Below are 13,877 nucleotides of genomic sequence, written 5' to 3'. Positions count from 1 at the left end.
GGGAACTTGATCAGCAATGATGCTTAGGTTAGGCAGCTTTTATAGCGCAGCAGGGATCACATGTCACATCACATGATCAACCTAATTTGCATATCTAATTGAGGATGATGCCAAATCTAATCAGGCAGACAGGTCCTAATAAAGTAGACAGGCATAAGAAATGACAGAAAGTCACGCCTTGTATCCTCGGATCCTGATGCTCTCAATGCTAAAGAATGTCATGCCCACCTTCCTTCCTAATTGGGTATAAGTAAAAGCCTAATGTGTGACTTAATGACTGGGGTCTCCACTATCTCCTAGCCACCAGGGATATGCATCCCCAATGACAGTAGCTAGTATTAGTCGAGGAGAAATCACAGGAGGAATCAAACTTAATGGACAATGCAATGAACAGTTGTGTAATGCACAAAAGTAGATTCTCAACCAGATCTTTTTACATCAGTCAAGTAATAATGAATTCTATGTGCTCATGTTCCTGAGAAATATCCACTGCATAGAGCTTGCATTTTCAAAAAATCAAAGCTACTGTTTCCAATTACAATGCTGATGCATTCTGATAATGGCCTGTGCGTGACGAATTAGAGCTAGGCATTAATACAATTAAACCTGGATTATGTCACAAACCTCAATTTGACAGAAAAGCTTATGCTGAGGTTTTTCTCATTCTGTTCAAATTGCCGATGTACATTCAGGCTGTTGGAGGGTTTTCAAGAACATATTTCTTGACTAATTGTCTTTTGACTAAGCCAAGAAGCTATAGCTGATGGACATGAAGCCATCTCATCATTTCCTTATTTGAACTATTAATTATTGAGTCTTGGAAGAAGGACATAACAGTTGACAGATGTACTGGAAGCACTCTAAAGACAACACTACACACCGGTCGCTTCCAATGTCATTGGGTTCCCCTTGTCTTTGTGTGGGGTTTGCAGTCATTCGGAATGCTTCTGGGTTCTGTTTCTGCTATAATGGGTTCTCATTGTTCTCTATATCTGTCTTTACCTGGCTATGAGCTTGGCTGGAGAATCCTAAATGCCGGGACTGGACAGCCTTCCTCATTCCAACCATCTGACTGTGACCTTTGAACTGCCCAACACGCTGGTGGGACCGGCAAGTTGTAAGGCAGTTTTGTCGCATGACTTGAATGCCTGAATGTCTGATGACAATTAGAATTGCGCAGATTTACAGAAAGACGATATTTATATTGCAGCTATCCTGATGTGTTCAGTTCTGCGTTTTCCAGCTGCTCTGAAACTGACACAGTGCTTTTTCAACTGTTTCTGAACCACGCTGCTGACCACCGGGTACTAATTCACCGAGGCAAACCTTTCAGTTTCACACTGAGAGTTTGGACTCATTACTTCTGTCTTCCCCTGACTAAACGGCTTCTAAATCACAGATACACACACATTTGCCAGGGCAAGATGATTCACAGAGGCGTTTCCTCATTTTTTTTTTTTTTTTTTTATAAAGAGATGCTAATAAACTCTAAATGTTCCACACCTATACCGTGTCACCTTTTCTTAAAGGTTTAGTATCTGAAAAGGTTTTCAAAATAAGTTACTGCATTTAAAAAAAAAAAAAAAGAATGTGGACATTTTAGTGGTGAATTTCTTTCATAGGGCGAGGAAGAGTGCAGCTTAGTTTAAATGCCTCAAGCCTGCCCTGGATAGGAGGGAAGCACCATTGTTTTTCTCTGGTATCTAATCCTTGCCCTCTGTTGGAGACTGACAGGGGTTCTCATTAGTCTAAATATAATGGTGCCCAATTTTTGATGTGGCCACCTATCATGTAAGCTTTACACAGAGACCAACGGAACTTGTACATGGTTAGCAGATTGTAACCGTTTTCAATGTCTGTCAGCCCTGAATTAGGGGCCCACCCAATTCCCCATGAAAAGGTATTAAGGGAACAAGGTAAATATTGAAAGAAATTCCTGTATTTTAAGTTATTGTACCCCGACGGCCTTAATGTGTGCAGATAAATCATTCAATAACACTGGCATTTCCTGTCAGACTAGCCTTTCGCCCACTGCTTCCAGATTCTGCAGGATCCCCGGGGTCGGGAGGGTAATTGGTAAGTGCAGATAATGTGTTTACCGTCCAAATAAACGAGAATTTACATGAAGGAAGGGCAGTCCATTCTCAGTAGCTTGGATTGCAAGACAAACAGGAGGAAATGGCTGATGGTTCGATTAATGAGGAACCACTTCTAATAGAACAGTGCCGAAATTAGGCTGAACTAATGGACTGTAGCTTTGCCTTGCTTCAGATTCTTTCTTCTTTGTCTTCTTGTTTATTACTGCAACACTTCCAAATAAAATATAGAACCCAGTGGACCTTAATCCACTTCATATAATACATGAGCAGTGTTGAATTATGATTATACAACATATCAACCATAACTTAAACACCCACATCACAACATATTAGAAAGGTATTTTATTTGGTTTTACACAGATTTATCACAGCTATACCGAAGATCTGCTAGCAAACGCAGTGAGTGAAATTATAATTGTGTGTATTTACACACCAGTTGAACTATTGTGAGGGTGTCACAGTCAAAGCGTAACTGAATACACACGCTTAGTTTGTTAACGTTCAGTTGTATATAATTATTAGATGTTACCCAATTGGATGCACGCAACACTATAATATATATACATACACACACACACACTTTTTAACTTTGTTTTTTTTTTACTGCATTGACAAGCGGAACGTAACTTTCGGTGATTTTGAACATGCGTCCCCGTTCAGGACTTCTAATCCAAGACACCATTCAAAGCGGAAGCAGACGGACTTTCAACATGGCGGAGGTAAGGTTTTTTTTTTTTTTTTTTTTTTTTTTCGATAGATTATTGTGTTTCATTTGTTTATGAGCGTTAGATCAGAAGTAGGAATACGAGGAAGATTTTTTAAAATCGTTTATACTGATAGAGATTTCCTTTCGATGAAGTATACGTAACATAACATTTGCCCTTTAAAACGCACGGAATTAATGTTGTATTCTTTGTGTATTTTCTGATTTTTGTTCGAACAAAAATGGTAAAATAATCATAGGTGGGTTAACAGACCTCGCCGAAAACGCAAGGTTTACCCAAAACACTTTAAATTAAAATGTTAAACTTTAGCGTTAAAACGACCGTAGAGACTTGTCACACATATATATTGAATGTTTGCTACAGTAATGCTGCTGATGTTTTTAACGTCAAGTACATTGTAGCTGTAAACATTTCCTGCCTAAACAGTGATGTCAGGTAATTAAACTACATGTTTGTGTCTAGCGACAAATCACACAGAACAAATCTGAACTCTATGTAGAAATGTTATAAACAGACCCCAACAAAAACCTGGTACCAGAAAGACATTCATTCTTATCATACATAAGAAACTATTTCAAACAGACAAATGCGTAAACCCTGTTTTTCCATTAAACATCAGAGGCTCTGGGACTTTAATAACCTCAGCTCCCTTAAAAACATGAAATGACAAATATTAAAAATGAAAAACTGCTGTGCGTCCCCATGTCTCTAGGCAGTTGATTACATGCTGTTTCTCACAGCAGCTGTGATTGCTTCTCATTGCTTCTAATCGTTTTAATAACACATTTCAACAAGGTGTTAATGTCAAACAGAAGGAGAAGGAGATGTGAGCCTGGCCCATCTTTGTAACAGACAAAGATTTTCAGCACATCCTATAGTATGCATGTCTCTGGGGTTAAGGACCATGCTAGTTTTGGTTTAGAAGTTCAAATTTTGTTTCAACCATTTAAAAGATTTAGTTTTTTTCCCCCAAATTCACAAATGATAGTCATTTAGGTATTGTTAATTAGAAAATCCCAAATGTCAAGTCAACAGGAGGCACACTCTTTTTTTTTGTGTGCTCGCTTTCAATGCTCTAGGCGTTTTGGGTCTGGTTGGAATCTGCTAGTTACCCCCTTTCTGCACCTGGCAGGAGTCCTGTGTTTGTTTAATGAGTAATGTTGGCCTGTGCAGGAAAGACCATTGATTATAGCTGAATAGCATGAAAACCGATATTCCCTAAAGTGCGGCTGATTACAAAAACTGTTTACAAAACTTTGCTGGATCATTAATTATCTTAGGTGCTACACTTTCTAAATGTCTGGCTTCATTCCTATGTTTCTTGTGAGTCTTGAAAACGAAAGCTGCGACTGAACGCTGGTTAGATATAACCAGCATTCGTAGTGAAACATGATCCCTGGGTTGCTACACAGTGTCTTTTTTGTGCTGCTTCATCAAACAGCAGAACGTGCTGGCTGTCCAGTTTGTTTTCATTCCCTCAATGTGTCGAAATTATGAACTGATATTCAAACACGACAAACCCATGTTTATCCCAGTGTTGCTGTGCAGACTTGGACTGTCAAATGACCACTGAATTTACCATGACCCAGTGGATTACCCTTGAATACTGACAGCTTTGTTAAGGCACTGCCGCTGGTGCGTCCTGATGCAAAAATTATTTGGGGGAGAAAAGGAGGATGCATTGAAAAATACTTTGCAAAATAACTTAAGCACAGTTTGTTCATGCCTTTATGTATTTATACAATTGGGACAGAAACACATACAAGCAAGATCAGCTGTGTAAAGATGTGATATCTACAAAAGGGGCAGAGTTAAAATCGTGGTGAGCTTGATAACTATGTCAAATGAAAACAAGCTAGTTACTGTATTGCTGACAGGTTTCCAAAAAAGGAGCCAAGTCTTCTTGTTTAACTTTGTCATTATCACCTGGAATATAAACACTGCTTGCCCCATTTCCACTAAACTGTTCATTGCCTTTTGTTATCCCATACTATTCTGAACCTACTGTTGGTATTTCATGGTCATTAACGTTATCGTCATACTGATGGCTCTAATTCGGAGTTTACAGGCCTGGCGGGGGGGGTGGGGGTAGTGTCAGTTACTGCCATATTTGTTTAGCTGATCATTGTTTTAACTTGGCCCCTTGATGTTTTTTTTGGAAACGTTATAACACTGAAACTGGCGTATTCCTCCTTTTAAAAGGGCATACTGACTACTCCTTCTTGTCGGTTTCAGACTCATAGTTTGCAAGACATGCGGCAGCAAGCGGCCATCGCTTCCAAAGTGTTTGTTCAGAGAGACTACTCCACAGGAACCACCTGCCAGTTCCAGATGAAATTTCTGCCAGAGTTGGAGAACAGGGTAAGAAAACAAATGATTTTTGTCCGTCTGCAAAAAAAGACAGCAAGTTGTAAAAATAAACTGCACAGTGGTTTTATCTTGGGAAGCTGAATGTTTTTCCCATGACTGAAAGAGCATTTCAGTTCACACCAGTTTAGCTGGCTTCACGGTCTTTTAAAGGAAATGAAAGTTTGCTTTCTCCTCTTGTTATACATTCCTAACATACCGGATTGCAGAATATTACAGTGGGGGGAGCTTGAAATCAAAAGGGAGACGCATGTTGAGCACCTAGTCAAAACACTCCCCAAGGTTAATGTTCAGGTGTCGATTTCTTTTTCCAAGCTTTCAAGATCCCTACCTCCTTTTATTTATCTCAGGTTGGCATAACTTAAAGCAAAAGAAAATCGCTGGTTTTAATTTTCATGAGCTTCTTCAGTTCCCAGAGATTGCAGATTTTGCTTCTCTGTTGATTTTAAGGATTTGTTTTAAGTGTCTGGTGCATGCTTGGGCAATGTGAAAGCAGAGTCTTCCTTGTTAAAATATTTAAACAGCTTTGCCAAATATGAAAACATGCAGTCAGTGAGGAAATACTCTGTTAAACCCAGCCACCACACCCCCTTGACTGTCTCTACCACACATCAAAATGATCTGAATTCCTTCCTCTTTACTTAGACATTATATACTTGAAAAAAAAATACCAGTGTCCATTTCTTTCACAGATCAGTAACATTCTGCACTATTACAAAATACTCTAATATAGATATGATACTAGTTGAAGAATCCTGGTATGAAGTTTTAATCATCACCTTATTCATATGCTTTGGCTTGGTTCTACTTATGTAGTCAGTATCTGAGGAACCATTTGCCTGAATTACAAGCAACTGTGCATTTTGTACTGTTGTTGAAGGACTTTTAAGTTATGTCTGTCTCCTCAGATATCATAGATGTATTTTATTTAAGCTATATTGAGACTTAAGAACAGAGATCCCTAAATATTCACTATTCTGTATAACAGTCAATGGCGAGGCTTATCTGTGTGTGTGTGTTGCGGATGAATTACTAGAAGATTGTCAGGTATGATACTGTCTTATCTCCTGCTACACTTAACCTTGTCTTCTCGTTCAGATCGACAAACAGCAGTTCGAGGAGACGGTGCGCACGCTGAATAATCTGTACGCTGAAGCGGAGAAGATAGGGGGCAAATCCTACCTGGAAGGCTGCCTGGCCTGCCTGACTGCCTACACCATCTTTCTTTGCATGGAGACGCACTACGAAAAGGTAAGATTGGGCTGCGGTTCTGCAGTTTCTTAGAGCTTACATTCACATCAATTAGAGGAGACAGTGCAGTCCAGTGATTAAAGTCCAGGGCTTGTAACCAGAAGGTCACCGGTTCAAATCCAACCTCTGCCACTGACTGACTCACTGTGTGACCCTGAGCAAGTCACTTAACTTCCTTGTGCTCAGTTCTGCAGATGAGATGTTAAAAAGGTGTTTTATTGTAAGTTACTCTGCATATAATGCACAGTTCATGGCGTTTTGAGACATGTCTCATAGTGTTTTATGATATACTTTCATGGTAATAGATATTTATTGGTGAACATCTTCCTTTGTCGCTTTTAAGCCCAAAATTCTGTTCTCGCAATAGCTAAGTAAGGGTTAAAGAATGTTTTTTTTTTATAAAGAATATAACCCCACCTAAATTTGCAAAAAGCCTTTCTGTGTAGTTTTATTGAGAATCAAGAAACATCCAACAAACTGTAATTTAAATACCTTGTCCCCAAGGAAACATATGTAATGCATTTGCATTTCACATCTGTTTACCAATCATAATATTACAAAACTTTTGAGAGATACATGATTTAAGGTACATAATGAAGAAGTTGACAAGAGGCAACAAGTTGGATCATTTGAATAAAATAAGCTGTAGCTGTTTTTCTTTACCAGATAAAGTTTGGATAAATCCATCTCCTTGAGAAGACCCCTAACATTCAGAAATGGAATGCAGGTCCTGAGAAACGTAATCCTAAATCCTCATCTCCTGATCTGACATGCATGAACGAAAACTTTTAGAAAGAGATCTGTGATCAATTTAGATTGAAACAGCGCAGACGAGAGCAGTGGCCCCATTAAAAGATGCAGTTTCTTGGATTATATTCAAGAAAGAAAGCAGGGGGAATAGCTGAGCAATTGAAAGGGACTCTTTATTCTGGGACCGGTCACCCAATCTCGATGCAGAGAAAATCTGTCAGTGACTGGTGGATTAGTTGGTAGTGGAGATCTAGGTTCTCCCTTTCTCTCGTTGGCCCTGGAGGAGGTGTGGATATTTAAGCGCCAGTCTGATCCAAGACATGCCCCCTCGCCCTTGGCTGTTTTCCTTTCGTCTTCTTTGTTGAATATAATTGACAACATACCAGCGGAGAGAGATAACCATGTTGATGCCCCCCTCGCTGGTAAATGGCAGATTTATTATTAAAACATGAACTCGTAACTCGAGACTCTCTGCTGCCTGTAGCCAGGACAGAGCAGAGCAACGATTCGTTCGGCTAATTTAGGGGTTTAAAGGGAATCACTTTTTAAAATGTACTCATTGTTTTACCTTGTGAGAAAGTTAAGATCGTTGAAAGGGAATTTCAGTTTTTTTTCTTCTGCATTGCAGATTAGATTCAAGTTGTTATTTGGTACCTGAGCACCCATGTGATGCTACCATGTAACATTCCTGTGCAATCTTTATATTTCAGACGAGGAGACCAAATACAGTCGCCAAATTGTTGTTCTGTTGCTTTTTAGTTTCTGGATGTGCCGTTAGATATTGGCTTTGCAACTGTATAATTCTATTGGTCAAATTGGGTTACAGGTATCCTGCAGCGCAAAATAACTTTTTATGTCTGCGTCTGTACGAGTGATTGCAATCTTTGGAAAACTAGAACAGAAACAAACTGCGAATTTACTGTCAAAGTGATATGTGTTTGAGTTTGGGGGGGGGGTTGAAGACCCTCTTAATAAAGAAGGCTTGTGTAATATTCCACAAAGTCTGTGGTGAGTGATCTGTATTGATAACCTGGTGTGTCAGTGTTTCCAGCATGAAAAAATAACCAGAAATGGATAGTCCGTTCTAAATGTAGCTTTTGGCTGATTCTCTGCTCAGTAAGCCCCCTGAAGGATACATTTATATAAATATAATGGTACATAGTGTTTAAGAATATGCTTTGCAACATTAAACATTTGTGCTGGCAGATATGGCTGTCTATTCAATTGATCTAAACCATGCTTGAACTAAATACTGCAATTGTTTGACTTCAGATCATTAGTCCTGGCCCGTCTACGTGGCATTTTCCCTATTTTTACAGACAGAAGTAGTCTCAGAGTTACAGGCACTGGTACAGTACATGTCTGATTTCAATAACCTTGGTACAAAGTCCTATTTTAATTTTCTAGATCTGCCTCTGCTTAGGTCAATTACGTTGATCCCCTACCTTTTTATTATGCACATGGATTTGTTTGGTTGGTAAGAATTTATTAGCACTATATATATATTGTTGTATATAATTAAATCAAAACTAGTTTCTCTAATTTGTGCTTTCCGATGAGAAAGTTATAAGAGGAGATTCAAACCCAGTCTCTAATTTGAAAACCAGCTTGCAGTAGAGTGTCTCCATCAACACAATGTCCTTTTAAAGACCCAAACTCTGAGAGGTGTGGCGTCCTGTCTGGTGTTTCACGACAGAGAGAGACCTTGTCAGTTCACATCTAATTCTTAGTCAAGAGGGTCTGCTAGTTTCAGTGAAGAAGGAACCCTCCAGTCTTCAAATCTAACTGTATGAACCACTTGTGGCACAAAGTGGGAAGTGATCTTACCTAATCAAACAGGAATAACACCCAAATCAACTTAGAACACCCAAGACATTTTTTTGTAATTGCCAAGATGCACAATACTACCAAAAGTTTTTTTTATAATTATTTTTACTGAATACTAGTTCAAAAGATACTGCCCACATAGTGTAGGGCCACCTTGATCGTTCTTCCACTTATTACCTTGCCTCTTATTCCACCAGGGAGAACACCTGCAGGGAAATATTCTTGGGTGCAGCCAAACGAGAACCTCTTTGCACAAAAGTACATGCTACATGTGTACGCATTTTTAGTCTGTTGTCCACGTCCTCTCTAATTACACAATAAAACAATGCATACCCCCCTAAATAAAAAAAAATTAAAAAAATAATTTAATAAAATATTTTACGATTGTTATTTTCATAAAGTGCAAAAGCAGACTGTTAAAGGTTTGGTCTCCTCTGCAGGTTTTGAAGAAGATCGCCAAGTACATCCAGGAGCAGAATGATAAGATCTACGCTCCTCGAGGCATGCTCATCACAGACCCCATTGAGCGAGGACTCCGCGTGGTATCCTTAACTGCTGCAAGAGAATAGAAAACTTGTGCTGCACATCTCTTTGAGGCAGTCCAAGGTGTACCAGCTTGATTAGTCACATCTGAGTTTGTTACTTGTACATGGTGACTTACGAGGATCAAAGCAAAACCAGGAATGGATCAAACTGCTGTGCATTTCCATTGCTGATCTGCTATGCTGAATTAACATTGAAAAACAAAGAGTAGACTCTGAACTGCACAGTAAGTGGCTTGAGAGGTTGATTCGGTTAACCTGGAATGAACCACAGCTGGTTTGTTTTTGGAGCGTTTTGCAGCACTGAGGAATTGTGTAACACCACTCAATGAGTTTTTTTGATGATGGTTAATAACACTGGCGTACAAGGATTTGGTCCCGGGGCGGGGTGCTGATGATGGTGAAGGATCAAGATTTTTGCACATGGCTGATATATTTTTTTTTTGTTGTCCCATGTAGTTGGCCTGGGTTTACCTCTAAGAATAAGTGGTTGATCAAATCCTAGTGGTGCTGTAAAAAAGATAAAGTTGATCCTTAAATAAGGTCATAGTAAAACTTGGATTGGCTTGGTGCAGATGAATGACATGGTACCACCTGTACAAATGGGAGCTTTCTCAGTATGCATCTAATGCATTACCCCCCGCCCCCCTCCAGAATCCCTGAGCAGAGGCCACATTCACGTTGTACAGCTAAGAGAGACTTGTGATGAAAAGCAGAAACAACTGGCATTCTGAAACCCCGCAGCTGGTATATAAACTTCCATCGCCTTCGACTTCCTTTGTGGTTATGAGGGCATCTCATAACAATAGAGTGAAAACAAGATTTTATGTGTTTCATGGATTAAAAAAAACACTTTTTTAAAAATGCACCAGCTTCCAACATGCAACAGCCAAATTAATTGCCCCCTGAGTATTGCTAAAATTGTTTGCTGTTGCTGCCAAGAAATAATGTATACATACATTATCTGCCTGAAGATTCTGTTTAGTATCACAAGCCTATAGTGCTGTGCTATATCCAGCAGGTTTATACGAAGGCCAAGGGCTATATATGGAATTTGAAGCAGGTTTTTCTTTTTTAGTCCAACTGCATGTAAATATTTAAAATATGAGTCTAATGTAGCTTGCTCTTGAAAGACATCAGATTCACTGACTGTCTTAAAAAATTAAAAAGCGCAAGAAGCGAAGGTCTATGTAAGGACATTCGGCTTTGCTAGAAACCAAGATACAAGGAAAAGAAGATGGGCAGAGTATATTGCACATCTCTATGTACAGCTAGGAGCAAAAGTTTAAAAATTAATAAAACTGTATGAACACAATGTAACCAAACAAACTACAAAATGATATTGCAAAGACATAATAGTAGAACAGTATTTCAGGTTACATTTCAGATGGTCAGTTTTTCTTGAAGTGTGGAAAACTACTAAGCGGGATGTAATTCAATATGCTGACTTAACATTATTCAGCAGGTTTCATTCAACTTTATGAAGCAGTTAATTCCATCGGGTGATGCAAAAACTTTAGGCCATAGCTGTGCATGTCTTCCACCTGCCCAAATATGTATTTCTGTATAGATAATGTCTAACATCTTGGGAAACACTGCGTTTAGTTTTCTTCTCCCCTCGAGCACTGTCTTTGCCCTCGCTCTTACTGTGCTGTAACCCTGAGCCGTTAATTTAATTGACTCCCATTTCTACACGGAGGCCAGATGGCACTGCCATGCCCTGTTAGCAACAGAGTTTTCCCAACAGTCAAAAAGTTGGCCAGCTCTGGTCTGTACGAGTCTCTGCTCAATGTGCATCTGTAAAATGGTGTTTATTTAATTGGTTACACTTTGGAAAGGCAATTAAGTTACGTTACAATGTATTTAAATGTGGGCGTCCTCGATTTGGTTGGATTTTATCCAAGCTCGTTTGAATGAACATGTTTTACAAAGTGACTCGGACCAAATGTAGGCAAAGAAAACATAGAGAAACATACTCGTGCCTTTTTTTTAAAGAATATAAAATATGTATACTGCATGTTGTTGCACTGCCTTTACCAATTGCTATTTGAGTACATGAACCTAAATACGTGATTGTGGGGATGCAGCTCAGTACACATATAGTTATTTTCCCAGTCAGAACGTTTTTTTCATGTTTTAATGGACCTGTATTTTAAAGTGGGTTCTTCCTCATCAGTTCACTATATTTTTATCAGATCCCAGAAGTTGTTGGCTCTCCAGTTTGTTTACATTCCTTAAAGGTTGCGCCACCTCGCCTGAACTAATAATAAAATTGTTGATATGTTCCTTAACACTGCTGCCCGCAGATTGAAATTACCATCTATGAAGACAGGATTGGAGGAAACGGAAGATAAAAGCTACCAAAGGTAAGCAGAGAAGTACAAGGCTAGTAAAAAGGAATTAGAAATAATCCATGTAAGATTGAGGTGGGATGATTTAAGAATAGTCGCTTCTAGTTTTCCAATTTCAGTTTAAAAAAATAAATAAAATGCTTTACATTCTGTATCGCTGAAGGCGCTGTGAACGTGTATCACCGGCGATCATCTTTTAGACCCCACAATACTTTACATGCTGGAATACGTCAGGGTGGCACTGATTCCACAAGACTAGTCTCGGTGTTTGAATTATTACAAAGCACGTGTGAATTACTGTGCAGCAAATTCAAAGGCAAAGCTCAGTGAAGTTTGAGAGATATATATATGTAATATCTGCCACTGTTTCCACTTTGTAGCCCTAACAGATTGCATGCCATTGACGTAGGCTTTGTTTTGTCAATCGCAGCTGCATCTACTTGGCCCAACACTTTGCCATGACTCATTGCACAGACATTATTGCTAAATAGCATGTTTTCCCGATGGGCTGTGGTTTTGAGCAGCTACACAGGAGGCTAATCTATCAAACAGATCAAATGAAACTGTGAAATTCCAAGCTAGTTCCTATACGAGGGGTGGAGAGGAATGAACGCAGAAACGTTTTTCTGGATTATTTCATGAACTGCAAATATGTGTCTGAAAGGAGAGACATCTCGCAGGTCTGATTTGGGCTAATTGTGATGTAAAATGAACATATTCCACTGTGACTGTGATGGTTAGTGGTTACCATGAATTCATCTGCATTGATTTAACATTATATATCATTTTTAAACGTTTAAAATGCCATCTTGTAGTTGACGTTTGAGTTCTGCCTTGTAATTGATGGTGTGTTTATTAAGTCACCTCCCCTGGAAAGCTCTTGTAAAATAGGTGATCCATCTTGATTAATTTTTTCCAATTAAAATTCCTCTCTCCCTCTCCCTCTCCCTCTCCCGCTCTCTTCCGCCCGCCCTCCCCACGGTGCACATGAAAACCTGGCTTTAGTCCTCCCTCATTAACTGGGTCTCTGTAGTAGTACCAAAATAAACTTTGTATAAATTACTCAGTTAGATGTTGAAAAAGACAGCTAGTAGAAACATTTGTCAAAGTTATTTGCAACATTTGTTAAAGTATTGAGACATATCCTACCGTTTTATAGCTATGGGTGATATTTTGATATGTTGACTAGCGCATCAAAAATGGTGAAATATTGAGCCTTAACACTATAAAGAATATTATTTACTGTCATACAGAAAGGTGAATAAACTGAAATCCGGAATGGTCAAATCATGAACTTGGCGAAAGCTGCATTGTTTTGAAGATGTAATGAATTAGCAATGTCTTTTCTATGATATGATATGATATGATATGATATGATATATATATAAATTTTGGTCTTTTTTTCTTAGCAATCCACAGGTTAAAAAGCTGCAAGGGCTGCCTGATCCTGATTCAGCGACTGCTCTCCTACCTCCTACCTGATTGGTTGACTTGGCCTCCTACCCGATTGGTTGACATCTCACCTGGTGGCCGCCCAATGACAGAACACACTGCTTCTGTGACGCAGATTCCCCCCCCAGGGGGGGGTTGTAGTATATGTAGGTAGTTCCAGATATAGCGTGTGTGCTTTTTTTTTTTTTTTTTCCTTTTCTACTTTTTTTTTTTTTGGTTACAACTATAATTATTTATAAATAACTTGCATGGTGAAAAAAATGTATCCGAACACAGTAATTTACATGAATTTCTTCTATTTTTTTGTTTTCAATCAAGTGCTCAATTTGTACATTAATGTTTTCTACTTATTTTCTATTCTTTTCCAGACCGCATACCTAGGTTTTGTTAAGCCAGCTGTGCCATACAATTGTCAAACTAACCTCCACCTCCCCTTTTGTATCATTTTAGAACAATGATATTGGTAGGACAACAGTGACAGTGAATTATGTGTTAAATGTGTGACTCTGATAA

General features: G+C 38.9%; 1 protein-coding gene across 1 annotated transcript; it reads left to right on the top strand.

Moving 5' to 3' along the window:
• Positions 1–2,723: 2,723 nt before the first annotated feature.
• LOC121302482 (golgin subfamily A member 7-like) lies at positions 2,724–13,464 on the top strand. The gene is made up of 6 exons (XM_041232488.1): positions 2,724–2,818; positions 5,060–5,185; positions 6,290–6,442; positions 9,460–9,561; positions 11,868–11,927; positions 13,322–13,464. The coding sequence occupies exons 1-5, from the start codon at positions 2,744–2,746 to the stop codon at positions 11,913–11,915; spliced, it is 504 nt and encodes a 167-aa protein (XP_041088422.1). The 5' UTR covers positions 2,724–2,743; the 3' UTR covers positions 11,916–11,927; positions 13,322–13,464.
• Positions 13,465–13,877: the final 413 nt, after the last annotated feature.

This window comes from Polyodon spathula, chromosome 29, assembly GCF_017654505.1.
Source record: "Polyodon spathula isolate WHYD16114869_AA chromosome 29, ASM1765450v1, whole genome shotgun sequence".
Lineage (NCBI taxonomy): Eukaryota > Metazoa > Chordata > Actinopteri > Acipenseriformes > Polyodontidae > Polyodon > Polyodon spathula.
The sequence above is the reverse complement of the archived record's forward strand: the minus strand, read 5'-3'. Positions and strand labels throughout refer to the sequence as shown.